General features: G+C 38.5%; 1 protein-coding gene across 1 annotated transcript in view; it reads right to left on the reverse strand.

Annotated features, from left to right (window-relative positions):
* Positions 1-17,958, reverse strand: part of LOC139718759 (MAM and LDL-receptor class A domain-containing protein 1-like) — a 109,342-nt gene that overhangs the window by 46,734 nt on the left and 44,650 nt on the right. The window contains exons 44-60 of the mRNA XM_071630223.1: positions 17,137-17,250; positions 15,655-15,896; positions 14,882-15,131; positions 14,168-14,424; positions 13,548-13,638; positions 12,325-12,465; positions 10,878-11,075; positions 10,059-10,211; positions 9,227-9,367; positions 8,554-8,688; positions 7,697-7,827; positions 6,660-6,771; positions 5,575-5,981; positions 4,403-4,493; positions 3,430-3,567; positions 2,400-2,609; positions 738-890 (exon numbers count right to left, since the gene is read on the reverse strand). Of these exons, the coding sequence (XP_071486324.1) occupies positions 738-890; positions 2,400-2,609; positions 3,430-3,567; positions 4,403-4,493; positions 5,575-5,981; positions 6,660-6,771; positions 7,697-7,827; positions 8,554-8,688; positions 9,227-9,367; positions 10,059-10,211; positions 10,878-11,075; positions 12,325-12,465; positions 13,548-13,638; positions 14,168-14,424; positions 14,882-15,131; positions 15,655-15,896; positions 17,137-17,250 (2,964 nt within the window). The remainder of the gene's footprint in view (positions 1-737; positions 891-2,399; positions 2,610-3,429; positions 3,568-4,402; positions 4,494-5,574; positions 5,982-6,659; positions 6,772-7,696; positions 7,828-8,553; positions 8,689-9,226; positions 9,368-10,058; positions 10,212-10,877; positions 11,076-12,324; positions 12,466-13,547; positions 13,639-14,167; positions 14,425-14,881; positions 15,132-15,654; positions 15,897-17,136; positions 17,251-17,958) is intronic.

A 17,958-nucleotide genomic window follows, 5' to 3' on the forward strand; every position in this document is an offset into this window, starting at 1 on the left:
GTAAACAATTAAAGCTGAATCCTCAGCTCAACCAATACTATACTATCCCTGTAAACTTTCCACAAGTAATTTGTTGAGTATAATTCATTGGTCTAACAAGCCCGGCTATTATTCCTCAGAGCCATATTGCTGATAGCCTATTCCAGCCTTAATGGAAAAAAAAAATAACAGCAAACTCGCAAATGCTAAAAAATACACAATATGAATTGCAAAACAGTTCATACATGTACATGTAGTAAGTAGATTTATACGCTGTATACATAGCTACTGAAGACAACATTTTGATCTTGTGTTTTCACTCAATTTCATCAAATTTCATCCTAATCATCCTTCACTCTGTGTAGAATCTGGAGAGAAAGATGTGTGAAGCACAATTTGCCAAAAACCTTAAAAATCTATTTAAAAATTGACTGCACTCTGGAGGTTTGTCTAGTTTGTCAAACACTATCCTACTATTTCTCTAATTTTTCTGCTTCTATTCACACAAACTAATTTTTAGAGTAGATTTTCCATCTAACAGCACGAGCAGTCCTCCTATTTCGAGGGTCTGATCTTTTTGCCCCCTCAAAAAAAAACCAAACAAACTAACACACAAAAATGCAGTTAATACACCTGTAAATGACATCAAACACACATTGTTCATAATTATGTGTTATGAATACTAAATCGACAGGGAGGGCAAGATTTTCACTCATAAGCATCAAACAGTGTAATTCAAGTATGAATGAACTGGGTACCTTGTTTTGGACATGCTCCACGTACAATCTCGATATCATCAATGGCGATGTCGCCACCGACGTTGGTTCCCCTCACACCCTCCATGACGATCTGGTAGCGGTGGGGAGATGAGACATCAACCTGAGTAAAGCGCCAAGTATCCTCAGATGGACCTATCATATGGAGTCATTACAGGGCAGAAATGTATCAAGAGAATGAAATAATGGCTGTGTGTTAAAAGATATACTGACATTCATTATGTTCCATCACAGCATGATGATACTCAGGAATGCCAACCTTTAAAACAGGACTGCAGTATTCTTGAAGGCTGAGTGGCATATTTTTGTTGGGGAAAAAACAGTATTTTTAACTTTCCTGCAATAGACGTAAAGTTGTATGAAGCAATACAATTTATGGGAATGCATCTGCATCACTTTTGGTAACTACTAAATCCTGAACATAAGCAACACTCTGCATCTTGAGATACTGCTTGATAAATGATCAAAACCAAAGAAATCCATGTTAATTTCTCTGTCTAAATCCTGTCTGGGTATAGGCTAAAGGACCTTACCTGCAATCACTCTGGCTTCATGTGATATTGAAATCATCCCAAATGAATCAGGACTGGCATCCCTGTATTATACACATTTACATCACTATGTTTATGTTGTGCAATTTCTGAAAAAAACAACAACAATGACTACATTCTTGTGAATGTGGCTGCTGTTTTACCAGTCAGCAACAATTTATACTATATGTGACCCTGCATCACAAAACCAACAAAAAGTTGCCAGACTTGGATTTTTTTTTTTTTAAGGGCAGATTTTGAAAAAGCAAACTCTAAGCTTTAAAATGATATATAACTCAATTCAGATGGACTCTCTTCTATCTAAATATTGGAAAGGAAGCACACACTCTGGAAAATGTGAACAGAAAAAAGAGGCTCTGACGTACAGGGTCTATTCAAGTCTTTCCTCTTCACCAAGCCGTGCTGGCTGTGCGATGAATGGGACAAAAAAACAGGAAGTAATCCACTGGAGCAACAACAATGAAGGGATTATCAGATTAAGCTGAAATTGAGCATACTCTTAACACATTCTGTCCATGATTAATGCGAACTTTAAAATCACTAGCATTACCTTTTCAAAAGTAATCAGAGTTGAAAGCGTAAGAGTGTGCAAAGGATTTTCAAGAAATGAAAAGGGGCCTCTCACACATACGCGTACCTGATCACACTACTCTACAAAGAGAGGGGTTGTAGAAAAACTGCTGAAAACACACTTTCTCATTCATTTTATGATCCCAAACTTCAGCATAATCTACAAGAATAGCTCTTTCACAAAATATGGGAAAATCAAAATTGACTTGGTTGATCCATTTCACTACTTTTTAGTCCTCGTGTGAAATCAAGGGGTGCAAATTTTTTGTTGGTTTTGTGATGCACTTTTTCTGCCTCCTTTTCTCCTTGATTCCTTGTTTTCATTTCTGCTATGTTATTATTTCCTCTCTTTTCCTTACTCTCCATCAACTTTCAACCTCCGATAACTTCATTCCCCCTGCATCGAAAGTCTTTTTTTTTTTTCATCTCTATTCTTCTATCTTTCATCATTGATTTCTTCTTCACGAATTCTATCATCTTTTCACTTTCAATAGTTTCTCTCCTATTTCACCGATCCATCTACCTTCCCTACCAGACTTGCTGAAGAGGGCGTTGCTGTAAGTGACCGTGACCTGGTCCAAGGTGTACACATTCAGCTGCCCAATGGCCCCACCATAGAGGTGGTACCAGAACTTGAGGCATTCGTTGTCCGTGTCCGAGTAGACCGGACTGAGGAGGCGTGCCCTGTCGCCTTGGACACGGGGGGAGGAGACTTCAATGTAGGCATAGAAACCTGGGAAAGGGTTGAGACAGAGGACACAACATAATACAGGCCGCTCCAAATACATTATTTTCATAAATTCATGTGAAGCTTACGGAGATTACTGATCAATTTTTACACACTCAATCAACTTTCAAGGTAAGAAAATATAGAAAAACAAAACTTCATTAATGATGGAGGAGTGTTAAGCTGTTGAAGACTAGTTAGGAGTACACTCAGGCAGGTGTGTACGGGAAATGGATAATAGCAAAATCAGCTCACCCTCAACAGGTTAATACATGGCATCACACTTCCTAATCTATGAATCACAATGGTACTCAAGTAAATGCAATGAAATCAGAACACAGTAGTAATGTGTTTGTCACACACTCTTAGATAGATACATATACAGATGCAGTGACTTATGGTGCACTTGCTATTTGCTTTTGTTTTTGATGTGTCAAGTCCTGAAGAGGACGTCCTATTTTCACAATGTATAACAAATCTACAGTACTTAATTGCAGTGTTGTGTCACACACGTTGCTCTCGTAATAGACAATATGAATTCAAAATGTATCTATTCTTTTCACTATGCTTAAAGTTTTAAACAACTGCACACAGAAAGACATCAGTTATGTCTCTGCCTGCACATTTTCAGATTAATGAACTTTTTTTTTCTCTCTTTCAGATTAAACCTTTGGAAAAACAAACCTTACAGACGGTTTTTCATTTTTGGAACAAAAACCTTATTTCATTTTCAGATTGTAAAATCTCTAGAATAACGAACATTACCCCAGAAAGAAATTTGCTGTGTCTTTGCCAATGCAGAATTTGTGACTCAATGTGTGATTACCTTCTGCAGTGCCTGTGGAATGGTCAACGCTTGGACCGGTGTTACTGGAGGACGTTCCTCCGTAGTCTCTCGTCCAATCAAATTCATCCGATGTATCCTGCATCCAGCTGCACAAATCCAGCTCAAAGTCACAGGCCACTGTGGGACACGTACAAGTATGATGAAATGTATATATACTGTAGGCATTAACTATTCCAAATTTTGCTAGGTAGTCCTGACTTTACTTTTAAAAACAGATTGTTTACTTTTAGGAGCAGAGAAAATAGCTCAAATCAGTGTTATATAGCTGATCTGGGTCACAAGGCAGTAACCTCATAGACATACAACAGAGAGAATTCTTGAATCAAAGACAGCATTCTTAAAATGAAAGTACCATTTTCAAATGAATTGCACATATAAATAGTACAGTGAAGCAAAACTGCCTTCATATTACCAAGCATCACATTTTTTTTTTCATCATATAAACAGGACCACTCCTTGATGATGGTTTGAAATGTGAGATTTTGTCAAGGCATATGACATATAAGATGAACATATTAAGCATATCACATACCAGCATAACACACAGGGCATATTAGGCATATGGGATATAAGGCACATAAGACAAAGAAACATATAATGTAACATAAATTTATCAATGACATAATGTAGAATTACATTATATTCATCATCCTCACTTTCTGTGGTACAATACTTGTCTAGTGGGGCTTTTTTTTCCCCATAGATTCTATTCTATTCATACTTTAAATCTCAAATCTTGTGAAATTCTCTTCTGTACTTCTCTTAATCTAAATGTGCAGATAATATGGGCTATATTTGGTTTTCAATAACAATCTTGAAACACAAATAAAACAGTAAAAGATCAGGTGAAAGTATGTCATTGCAGTATACCTTTTGCAGCATTATCTTCAAGTAATTAAATGCCACATGATTTTTTTTTTCAACACATAGGACAGAGACTGGTGCATGTTACCTTCTTGTGGACAAGCCCCATCATACAGTGTAATGTCATCCAAGGCTATGTCTCCAAAGAAACTGTCACCCATCACTCCTTCAAAGATTATCTGGAGAAAAAGAATGTCATGCATTAAACCACGGATAAACACATGAACTGGAAAAGCACCTGGATAGGAGGGCACGGTGGTAAGATACACACAATAAAAGAGTGTCAATTAAATGTTGTGTTTGTTGATTCTGAAAGATGAAAATGATAGTCACACTGTATCATTCACATATAGATCACTTACTACAAACTGACTTTCCTTCAATATCATGTCCACCACAGACTTGTATGAAATATAAAGTGAATACAAACAACACACATCCGATGTACAACACCCATTTCAAAGGTTAAGCTTAGATATCCAGGCAAGTGATTGAAGTACAGACTTCAAACTAAATAGCATACAGAATAAAATCATACACATACAATTGTGCGGCCAAAAGATAAAGAAGGCTAAAGAAGAAAATTACTCAGGGAAGAAGAAAAATACACATAGACACCAGAATGTCAGCTGAAAAAGGAATGCAGGATTAAGAGCAACATAGAGCACCAAGGCCATAAGTTATATGGACAGTATTCAATGGCTGGCCAGTATTCCACGACAGCAACGACTTCTATAGACCGATTCGGGTTCATTGAGGGCAGCAGAAAATTTGTGGCACTGGGCGCAGCCATGAGCTCATTTTGAGGTGTCTCAGCCGACCCCCCTCCTCTCCCCCACCCCCACGCAACATGTTTATCATGCACTTGTAACAAAGGTTCGCGCACTAAGCAAGCATTCGCGCACTCAGTACAAGACGCCTATTGGCTAAAACGACCATGCATCAGTTTTTCATTCCGTGCGCGGAAGGGGGTGGGGGAGAGGGGAGGGGGTCGGCTAAGACACCGCGTTAATGGCGCTGCCCATGCCAAAAATACACATAGCGCGTCACAGAATCGGTCTATACGAAGGAAAATTTATAAAGATATTTGTAGTCAGGGAAGACAAGGACAAAAAGTGTAAGAGATATGCTTCTACTTGAGTTTCTAAGAAAAAGACCACTTGAAACCAATCAGTATCAGCTGAGGGGAATTCTTTGGCTTGAAGTGAGCAGACAACAGCTAGTAATGATTAGGATGAAGATATGATTTTTAAGACTCACATTCCATGCAGACGCGGACGAGATCTCTTTTTCAGCTTTGAACCACACGCTACCCTGCGTACCATACTTGGTGTAGATCTTTGCGTCTTGTTGGCCCGCCCTCTGTAGGTAGACATTTAGACGATTGATGTGCGGTCCATACATGTGGGCCCAGAACACCAGGCACTTCGGGTTCGATCCATCCTGGGCAGTAGGGTTCTGGTCCGGGCCACGGAGGCGGGCCCGATCACCAGACATGTACGGCCCCGAGGCCTCGATGTAGACGTACCAACCTGAACCCGTTGTGTGGTCGAAAGTTGGCCCAGAGGCGGAGCTTGGCGTCGCCTGTTGGTGTCGTGTCCAATCAAATTCGTCGTCCGTCAGCTGGACATAGTTACAGAGGTCCTGCTCAAAGGTACAGTCCATTGCTATGGGGGGGGGGGGGTTGGGATACAGAGGGACACAAACCATGCATTAAACATGCCTCGTAATGTCTAGCAACAAATGCAGAAGTTCACATGTCATACACACAGCAATGACAGCCCAAACTCTACAATATTTTAATATCTACCAAAGATCAGAAGACTGCTGTAATTTTTCAAATTTCAGATTAATCTGGTGGCTGGTGTTCTTACCATCTTTTGTGGACAGAAGTCTTTGGAAAGAAATTTGGACAAGTGCTATAGCCCTGCAAAGCTCACAGATAACAAAAGTGAAAAATACAAAAACACCCAAACAAAAAAGTTTACATTTAGGGACTTTGTGAGACTTGTGTGGAGGCTTACTTAGTATCATAATATTTAGCATGCCATAAATAGTATGTAATATTTTATGTAGGAAACATAGAATAATTGTTTCTATTCTATTACATTTTGTTGTTCTTATTGTACAGTACACTAAAATGTTCCTATGTACCTTTTTATTTTAGGTGTTTGGCAATATATTGCATATAGAGCTTATTAAACATATATTGCAGGTTATGATTAACAACTGCATTATTCTAAGTAATATAGTGGCAATTTTTGTATCATTGTTAATGGCCCGGTAGAATATATTTTGGGTTTTTTTGCCTCTGGTGATACGATTTGTTTGATGCAACAACTTACAGACAACTGGCACACTTGTTGGTGTTCCACCGCAGACAGCCGGTGATACGTCAATATCATCAAGGGCAATGTCACCCCCAACGCCATTCGTGGTCGTGCCCTCGAAAATAATCTGTCACATTCATAGAATAAAGATGACATTCTCACTATAGCATATATTCAGATGGTGCAAAGTTTGTATGCTTTCCATATCAAAGACAACAAGCTGTAAAGGATCATGAGACACCTGTAAAACAGACCACTACACTGTGAGAAAAGGGTACATTTATACACTCAGAAAATTTTCATACCAGGCTTCATAAAGACAGCAAGATCGAACATCTCACTGTGGTATATCAAAATTGCAAAAACAGACTCATTGAATGCTGTTTCCATTTCATGTGTTTAATGACATAAAAGTATACTCCTACATCATAGATAAAAACATTTGCAGACACTTCACACTACAAAATGATTGAAGACGTAGTGAACACCATATGAAGGTTGTGATCAAAGCCCATTGATGGCTTTCACACATATCTGCTCTCTGTGCAAAAGTAGTGGTTTATGTATTCGTGTTCTGGCGAAACTACTCTTAAAACATACCCAAACACTAAGAGACCAAGATCATGCAACTTTCTAGGTGATAGTACTGCAAAAACTCGCATGACTTCATGATTTTAACAAAGTTCACAAGGTTTTAATTCATCCAATGTATACTAAAATGACACTATTTGATCCAAAAGACACAATCATTTCAATAATTATTATAGGCTTTTCTAAAATGAACCAAAAAGACACACTACAATTTGTAAGTGCATCTTTTCCATCTTAAACTACTACATGTAGGTATTGTAAAAGTGGAAATTTTCATATGAGTAATTTCTTGTGCTTAGTCAGGAAAAATGAATTCGGTAGAATCAAAGTGACAAACTGTTATTACATATCACAAGCAAAAATATTTGTGTGCTTGTGCAAAATTTCCACACCGCAAGAAATTTCCCCTTTCACAGTATATCTTCAAGATAGATGATACAGTGTGTGCTATGCTTCCTTACCTGAAACTCCTCCCCACTACTGACATCCACCTCTCCCTTCAACCAGACGTCACCCTGGGCACCAACCTTCTGCCATAGCAGGGTAGTACCTCCGGCCTCGTCCAGCAAGTGGACATTCAGCTGACCAATGGCTGGCATTGGACAAGGATGGATGGTTGCCAATAAGTGAAATGCCAAATGATAGACTTTCATCATCATTTTCTTGAAATATTGAATAGTTTAAATTTACTGTGTACTAGTGTTTAGTGTATACTCCTGTGTGTGCAGTGCAGCATGACACACATGAGAGCCAACATTCAACAATTTATTTCATATTAATCTATTACAGAATGTGCAGTTATTTTGTCATTATTAGTAACAGATTTTTTTTCTTTTTTGAACAGCAAATCTTTCAGAGGTACTTTATGACTCTCTTTTTTGTGCACTTACAAGATAAAAATATATGTTTATGTAGGAGAGTCCAAAACTACAATTGTACAATTTTTGCAACTGAAAAAACAAAACATTTCAAACATAAAAAGTTAATCGTTTTTTTGCAGACACACCTACGTTTTTGCATTCTATTTTCACAATGAATGTAACCTAAAGTTATATTTTTCATCGCGGTGATCAACAAACTATAATGTACACCGATATGTTCAATACAAAATCTTGTTTGATGAAATAGATTGAAATCTTAATTATAAAAAAAAAAAAAAAAAAAAAAAAAAAAACTTGTTGGCTGCTCTGAACTACACTCAATGAGATACAATGTGTAACTACACAAATATAAACTCATAATCAAACTATCACACAGCTTAAATGCTACAGTGGCATCACAACTGTAGATACTGGAAAAGTTTAAACTGACCACTCACCTCCACCCAACATGTGATACCAGAAGTAGACACATGACCCAGAGGATGCTGGCAGATGCTCACTGACCAACCAACCTGTCTGACCGGCCACGACCCCTGACCCCAGGTCAGATGCCTCAAAGTATACATACATTCCTGGAGTGGGGGTGGGGGGGGGGGGGGGGGGTAAACAAATCAATTGGGGTGAACGATCAATGTCAGGGGCGGCTCCAGGAATTCCGTAAAGAGGGGTGCAAATGGTATTTCTGGTCCTACTTCCTGGTTTCATTTCAATTTTTTCTTTTTATTTCGTTTGTTTTAACCAAAAAATAAAGAGGGTACACACGCCTGGTGCATCCCCCTCTTAATCCACCACTGAATGTGCATGTAATGAATCAAATACATGAATAGTAATGCAATAGTTCAAATTATTCACATATACATGTGTACATACTTAAGCATGTATGCCATGTGTACATACTTAAGCATGTATGCCCATGATTCTTATCAAGACTGTCATTCATAAATACTGAATAATCAGTGTGTACATGTATCTATTAAAAGTTGATGAAGGGAAATGCAATTCATACACTGTGCACGCAGAGTAAAGATTGCACGCGGATGTATCATTGCGCGTCATCACATATAGAGACATATCATGCGCTCAAGGTATATCAGAGAGGTATATCCTCACCCAGAGCTGTGCCATAGGTGTGGTCCACAGTGGGACCTGTGTAGTCTGTTGGTGTGTCACCGTTGTTCCTCAACCAGTCCCTGTCGTCCCGGGTGCGTTCATTGGTCCAGCTGCACAGGTCGGTCTCAAAGTCGCAGAATCCTGGTCATTTGACAAGAGATTTAGAGGAAGAATAGTAAAATTTCATCATCGCTGTTTACTTGAACAAGAAGGAAAAATATCAATGCATAGAAATCTCGTTATAACTAAGTGGATGAATGCTGCTGCAGTATCTCAATATATGATTCAGTTTAGTTTGTGTTAACATGAACTACCATGACAGAAATGACATCTCGTACTAACATTTCATACCAGCTCCTAAATAGACTGCTGCTAAGTAACTTAACCCTTCGTGTGCTTTGAGTGACGACTGCCACAAAAAACTCCGCAACACTGTACGTGTGTTTATTGTTTCATGATCCAAAAGATCTAGTTGGTCTCCCTCACATTCTTTTGCCCGTAACACTTTTGTTAAACCATGAAAAAGGTTATGAAATGTCGTACAACCTGTACCTTCTGTGTAACTATGATCGTATATATGGACTCAGTCATCATGTACGATTTTTTTTTTTCTATTAGCAATCTTTTGCCATGTGTATTTGATATAAATAGGAAAATGCAGCTTCATACAACTGTCACAAAGCTGCAAAGGTTAAGAAATAACAACAACAATGACAACAGCAACACCAACAACTAGCTAGGTAAAAATAAAACAGTGAAATTAAAAATCCAAACCCTATGAAGAGAATTCTACATATTAATAAGAAGTCTTCAAACAAAATATATTGCCTACCTGCCCTGGGGCACGAACCATCAGATATCTTAACATCATCAATAGCAATGTCACCAACAGGGTTTGAGCCAAGGGCGCCCTCTATCACCACCTGGTAGGGATGGCTGGCGAGCGTGGTGGCTCGACCAAAGTGCCAGGAATTCTCATCATGGCCTACAGATGTGAGCAGAGGAGTGTGATGTACAGTGAAGCTGATTCCAGCTACAAAATTCAAATGTCATGTGTTTTTCTTAGAATCATAATTTCATATCTATTTTAATAAAGGTGATGCAAAATAGAGTTATACATGTACATTGTATATACCAGGTCCATCTCAATATATCATGTCTCGTGACTCACAGTAACCTCCTCAGGAACAATAGTCCAAAGCCCTATTGACTTTCTATATGAATATGTTGCACATAGAACTTATGAAATTTATCTGTTGCCTCCAAGACTCTGAATTTTCAAACAAACTTCAAGGGCCTGTGCAGTGCACATGCATGTTGACTTGTATTGGCATACTTGTACATACATGTATTATAAAACACTGATCATCACACATGCAGCCAAATAGCATATCTATCCTGTTTTCTTCAGACTTGGATACAGCCACCAACAAAAAAAAAAATTAAAAAAATAAATAAAAATGCAAACCAATACTGTGTCAATGACATAATTTGTCAATCACTGCAGCTGCAATACTAATAATGATTGTAAAAAAAAAAGAATATTTTCTTAGAGCAAAAAGGCAATTGGGTTTGCTTGTAAACTGATTTATAGGAAAATGGGACATACATGGAACGTAAAAAGAGAAATAGACCACAAACTATGGCTCACCATTCTGTGTCCAGACCAAGGTGTAGGTTTGGGTGACGACATCGTAGACGTAAACATTGAGGGAACCGACATTGACTCCCAGAATGTGATACCAGAAACCCAGACACTGACTAGTGACCGGCTGGAACAGGGGACTGACCAGACGGGCTACCTCATTCGGGACACGTGGGGGCGCTGTGCTCACATAGGCAAACATTCCTTTGCCGAGGAAACAGAGAATAACACAAGGCATACAATGATGTGAGAAAAGTTATTTGAATGATTAATGCTGAGTAGTTGATCCTTATTTCTCCAGACCCACCAGTGAGGCAAATGTAGCGGGTACAGTGAAGACCTCCTGAAGCACACTTACACATGATATAATCTATTCCAATATTACTGTTGGGACAACAGAGAACCGCACTTCCAAACTGACGCTAGATGTTAGGAGATACAACTATACACATATTACTAATCATCTCACATCTACCAATTCAACACCTTACATCTGTGATGACTTTTTTTAACGCATTAACTTTTGACTACAGTATCCTGTATAACCCATTCAATTATGTTGCCAGCTATAAAATGTCTGCTAATGTAGATTTTAGTGGGAATAGTTTCATTACTTAACTTGTTTCTGGACTTAACACAGATACATTGTAACTATGATTATATGGAGTGAACAGTGTATGCAGTGACTCTGTGAGCAGTTCCTATACTCTTGGTAATCATACAGCTTGATGATGCCTCCAGCGACACTTCTTGGCAGAGGTATAAAAACTGCTTACACCATTTCCATAGCCCAAAATATAAGGTTATGGCATAAAAACTGCTTACACCATTTCCATAGCCCAAAATATAAGGTTATGGCATAAAAACTGCTTACACCATTTCCATAGCCCAAAATATAAGGTTATGGCATAAAAACTGCTTACACCATTTCCATAGCCCAAAATATAAGGTTATGGCATAAAAACTGCTTACACCATTTCCATAGCCCAAAATATAAGGTTATGGCATAAAAACTGCTTACACCATTTCCATAGCCCAAAATATAAGGTTATGGCATAAAAACTGCTTACACCATTTCCATAGCCCAAAATATAAGGTTATGGCATAAAAACTGCTTACACCATTTCCATAGCCCAAAATATAAGGTTATGGCATAAAAACTGCTTACACCATTTCCATAGCCCAAAATATAAGGTTATGGCATAAAAACTGCTTACACCATTTCCATAGCCCAAAATATAAGGTTATGGCATAAAAACTGCTTACACCATTTCCATAGCCCAAAATATAAGGTTATGGCATATCTCAAACATGGCTAATTCATCTGCATCAGAGTAAACTCTCCTTGGTGATGAGACATTCAAATTATGCAAAATGTTTCAATCAAGAAAAGACAAACAACCAATCAATAACAAGACAGTAATCAAGAAGTATAGCATAGTACGATAAATACCTGTTGCTGTGCCTGTTGTGTGATCAAACCCAGGTCCTGTACCATTAGCTGCAGATCCACCACTACCGATGGACCAATCAAAATCATCGTCTGTTCCTTGGCTCCAGGCACAAAGACCGCCGACCTCAAAGTCACACTCCTCTGTGAATAGTCAAAGGTCAACGTCAAAAGAAGCCTAAGCACTAAGCATAGAAATAGTGTACATCAGTATGACAAAAGTTTTAAGATATGTCCTGACCTACATGTGCACACTGACTTAATGTTATCATTTTCCTTCTCAGCAATATACCAACAAAAACGAAGAAATTACGATAAAAATTTCTACAGTCATTAAAAACTTTTATATCCATGCACAAATGGAACCATTAGTTTGCAATCATACAGGTGCATGCAACATGTTAATCTAAAATGATGAATCTAGAGGAAAGAGAGGCAGTGTCTTCCTGAGATATGAGTGTGACTACAAATGAACAATATTACATCAGCAGCACTGATTTTGTGGTGTCTACCACTTATTAAATTCATGCATGGCAAAAGTTACATGAATAAATCAATTATTCTCAGATCACAGGTCATTTGAGGCAAATGAAAAGAGGTCTGTCTCTTTTACCCAATTCTTCACAACATTGTGTTAGATTGACCACTTGTCTGCCAGGTTTGTACAGTGTAATGTACATGTACCTTGCTCTCTGGAACGAACGAAGTTGGGTCTTTGACTTGCGTGGGGTTTTATTCTCCCACACAAAGACACAACCTGAAATTCATATCCCAGCAGTAGAGGCAGAGAACATCAACATTGAACTCTCAACAGATGAAAAAATGTCATAGGGACACAAGTGGGCCATAAGCCTGTATCACTGTGGCTCAAACTAGGGACCAACTCTACAGATTGTAGTACAGATTAGAGAACTACCATTCTTGTAAAAAGCACAGCAGTATTCTGAGGACAGAAAAAGGCTTAGGGGTATTTTTGGTGGAAAACAGCATTTTTATCTTTCTTGTATAAATAGACATGTCTGGTAATACCATTTGGGAAAATGCAGCATTTTCCATGAAGCATTTTCCATGAAACCTGCAGTACATTTGGCAAAGCAAACAAAACAAAACAAAACTGCACAATGCACAGTTGGCATCTCTGTACAGTGGATTGATGCAGCTCCCTATATTTCTACCACTGATACATGATACAACGACCTGAAAGATCGAAAGTTAGTTTTTCTCACTCTGAGGGGGGCAAACTCCAGGATAGATGATGATGTCATCAAGGGCGGTGTCGCCAGAGAAGCCTGGACCCCGAAATGCCTCAAAGATCACCTGTAAGTTGACCAGAAATGCATGGCTTGTAAATTTGGATGCATCACAAGAATTTACTTCTAATCCTTGGAATGGTGTCATAACCAATCCTACCTTTATTATCTTTTCTTTCCCCGTTTTACATTTTTTGAGAATCCCACAATTTTAGAGCATTTTACATTTGTCGTAAGTCATTATCAAACACACTACACTTCACAGCAGCAGACAGAGACGCATTAAAATATTGTATACTATACAAGTAATTATATCAGTCTATTTCTTTTGAGTATTCTTGTTTATATCTTAAAGTAAAAATTGGTGATTTTTTCAAGGTTTTCATTTGCACAAGTGGAGAAATAACTGAAATTGAAATAAAGCTGACATTGTTGCACTCACAGGCTTAAGTCCAAATTAACCCGTTGAGGACGAGTCCCAAGTACATTGTATACTCAAGCAAGTGTCTATGGGAAATGCGTGTTGTAGCAAAATCAGCCAGTTCTCAACGGGTGAAGGGACAATATCTACAAAAGACTTGATTAAGACTACTTACAGACCAACTTGAGAGTGAAGTGATCGTCCTCTGTCCCAGCAGCCACTCATTTCCCTGTGACTGTGTGCGCGTCCACACCAGTGTCTCCATACTCCCCTGCTGCAGGATGACATTGAACCGGTCCACATGTGGACCGTACATGTGGTAGTAGAAGGTCAGGCACACTCCACTCTCTGGCGGGGGTGGTTGGGGATGGGACTCCAGCCGGGCTTTTTGGCCTGCTGTTACTCCTGAAGTCTCAATGTACACGTAGTATCCTGTGCAGGAGTAGTGGAAGATATTTTTTTAAACACACTGCACGCATGCCCAATATTGTGTGTGTGTGTGTGTGTGTGTGTAATTTCTACAACTGTTGAAAAGACTTGGACTGGGACTTGATAAATCTCATCTTTCATCTTGAGATGGTTATTGTTCTTGAATGTTCGAGTATTTCAAATAAACAAATATACATAAAAATATATGTACACTGTCTACAACAGGCACAATAGATATTCATAATACATTTACACATTCAAGAGATGATTGTTTTCTTTATTTGCTGCAATGCATAGAGCAGGCAAAATTTGCAACAAGTTTATCTTTATAGCAACAGACTTCTTGAAAACTGGTGGATATTCAGGAGAGAAGATGCAGTACACTGAATGTCAAAATAAAGAGAACTAAATGATGCTGCTTGCTCTTATCACGGGACCAGGCTCTGCAGACGCCACATACCTGATCCTGTGGTGTGGTCATAGCGGGGTCCAGTCTGGGCCGAGGCCGTAGATCCCTGGATCCTAGTCCAGTCAAAGTCATCCTCGGGGGAGGAAGGCTGGATGTAGCCACAGGTGTCCTGCTCAAAGGTACAGTTCAGGTCGGCTGCGAGGGTCAAGTTGGCATCACAGTCTAAGAAGCTGATGCCATCCAGGGCGATGGTATAGCTGAATGGTTCCAGGGCATTGAGGTACACATGATCAAAACTCACCTGGATAACAGACATATGAATGGAGAATGATTTGAAAGTTTGTCCACAGGAAGGTACATTGTACAAATGTACATGGTATAATAGTCAAATCCTCATTCCAATAAATAATTACCCTGTTGAAGATGAGCTGATTTTGTTATAACATGCATCTCCTACACACACCTGACTGATTATACTCATGATTCAATGGGTTGATCAGAATCTCCAAGATTACACTCCCCTGGCGAAAGGTTGTCATACACAAAAAAATTGTATGGTAGACCTCTCAAGTTCAGACCATGGTTGAGCAGCTTTTAAAATGTCCCCCACAATATCTGTTTTTGTCTGTCATACTCAACAATAAAAACAGCAATGATGATAAGGACAGAGTAATAAAAATAATAACTTGAATAAAAAAAACAAAAAGACAAATGAAATTACTGAAATTGATGTTGGTAATGACAATAATCATAATCATAATCACAAAATTATAGGAATAACAACACTAAGCCTGGCAACAAAAGGAATGTGTATGACCCCTTACCTCAAACCTCCCATCACGAGCACCAACGTATGCAGCTCCAAGCTGCCAGACTCCCGGAGACTCCGTACCCCGGGCCAGGAAGAGTTGTTCCCCATCCACCAGGTAGGCCCGTAGCTCCAGCAGATCCGTGGAGTTACTCATGAAGTAGTAGAACTGGATCTGGCATCTGGACCCTGATGGTCCTACCTCCGGCGTGGTGTAGGAGTTATAGCCAAAGATGTTCTGCAGGTAGTATCCTGGATCTAAGAGAGAAAGATGAAGATGCTAACCCTGTGAAAACAATGCTTTTCATGTTTTAACTTATCTACCATTTGATTTTTTAACAAAGTAATGTTTTAAAACCACATGGACACTGAATTATTTATCACACAATATCTTTTCGGACAAGTGTCAATATGAAGGGGGATACAGACATGACACATCTCACAGATTACACACAATTGTAGCTGACAACAGTCTTTGAAATCACTTAGCAATACGTAGATGCACTGCGATATGTTAGAACTACGGATCTTTCCATTTCAATGTTGGCACTACAATGACAAAAGTTTGACTTAAAACACTAGACAAATGTGGCCCAATGTTGTATGCATACATTCAAGGTCCTGTTTACCTTTGGGAGCAGTGATTTAAAAAATGTTCAAGATATCACATTTGATGCATATGTGTAGGTCTGTTGTATCACAAAACATCCTACCATATAAAAGTTTTGCAATATATGACTAAAATATAAGGAGATATCAGCATTTTTCTCATCAAACCGTAACTGTAGACAGTTTAGTCTGGAAACATCTTTATTGTAAGTACATTGTATTGTTCACATTTTGTGTACTTACAACAATACTTAACATCGATTATACGGATTTAAATTTTTACAGTGGTTGCTTCTTTCCCTAACTCACATTTTAGAACTATTTTAAAGCACTAATGCTGGGTTTTTGTTTCTTTTACAAATGGTAAATTATGCCTTTCATCCATTGAAGACGAGTCCTGAGCATACTCGGGCAAGTGTCTATGGGAAATATGTGTTGTAGCAAAATCAGCACGTCCTCAAAGGGTGAAGATATGCGCGCGCACACACACACACACACATACACACACTTTGCATACACCATACATTTCGTAAGCATTGTATTTTACAAATCACAACTTGAAAGACAAGCTAACAAATGGCTGAATTCACAACTGAGAATCACATGTAACAGAAATGGACATCATCCATTTAAAGAGAAAAGTCGGCAATATCTCATGCAGTATACAATGCCTGTCTGCTGTTGGAAAAAAAAAGAAGATATTTTCATAAGTTCTTCATTCTGCAAATATAAGTGGACTCCTAAAGTTCATGAAAATAAAACACCCTGAAATATATGACATATATAGCTAGTTTGTGTTCCGAATTTGTGAAAATTGGAAGGAACTGAAGGCCAAGGTAATAGAGAGATGGGTGAAGATTAAATTTGTCTTAAAAAGATTTAGTCTCACCGGAGGGGTTGCCATAGCGATCCGTGGGGAGTGCATCAGAGTCTGACCCTGCCAGAGTCCTCTGCCAGCCAAAGTTGTTTCCACCACAGAATCCATCGTCAAATTCACAGGCTCCTTTAGTAGTACATTACACAGAGATGGAAGGTTAGGGTAATGAATCTGATCTATATTATATTTAACATCATGTACCACACCCTTTCACAAAAACAAAACCATAAAAGCACATACACACACACACACATCATAATCTTTGAACTTGGTTTGATATACTAGCATTCTTGTCAAGTGCAGCTACAGTTGTAGAAACCATATCATCACCCAAGAGTCTAGAAAGAAGCTATAATATGCTGTATGTACAACATGACAATATGCACAAGGTTTTATAAAAACAGCCACAAATAAATAATCATGCTAATTTTCTTATACACAGGCACTGGTATAGTTGGAAGTACATTGTAAAGCACCTCTACAACTGAGCAAATAGTACCTCAAAATAAATAAGATACTTACAGATTAAAGAGAAAAAGGAATACAATTCATTACACACAGAAAAAAATTTACAACTAATTTTCCAGACTTGTTTAAACTACATTCTTAACGGCGCAAGTGTTTGTATGCCTTTCATTGTACATCTAATAAGTGAGAATAATGGTGTACAACCTGAATTCTCGAAGGAGTTTGGGAAACTATACACTACAACTAGATATATCGCTATGGCGACTGATATGTCTCCGCAATAATTCATGGTTCTCCTAATAGGTCTATAGTACAATGTCTTGACAATGTGTGATGACAGTTTCACACAATTGGCAAAATATTAAA

Source organism: Diadema antillarum, unplaced genomic scaffold, assembly GCF_040938485.1.
Source record: "Diadema antillarum isolate AM-2024a unplaced genomic scaffold, OU_Dant_1.0 scf00000099, whole genome shotgun sequence".
In the NCBI taxonomy this organism is placed as follows: domain Eukaryota; kingdom Metazoa; phylum Echinodermata; class Echinoidea; order Diadematoida; family Diadematidae; genus Diadema; species Diadema antillarum.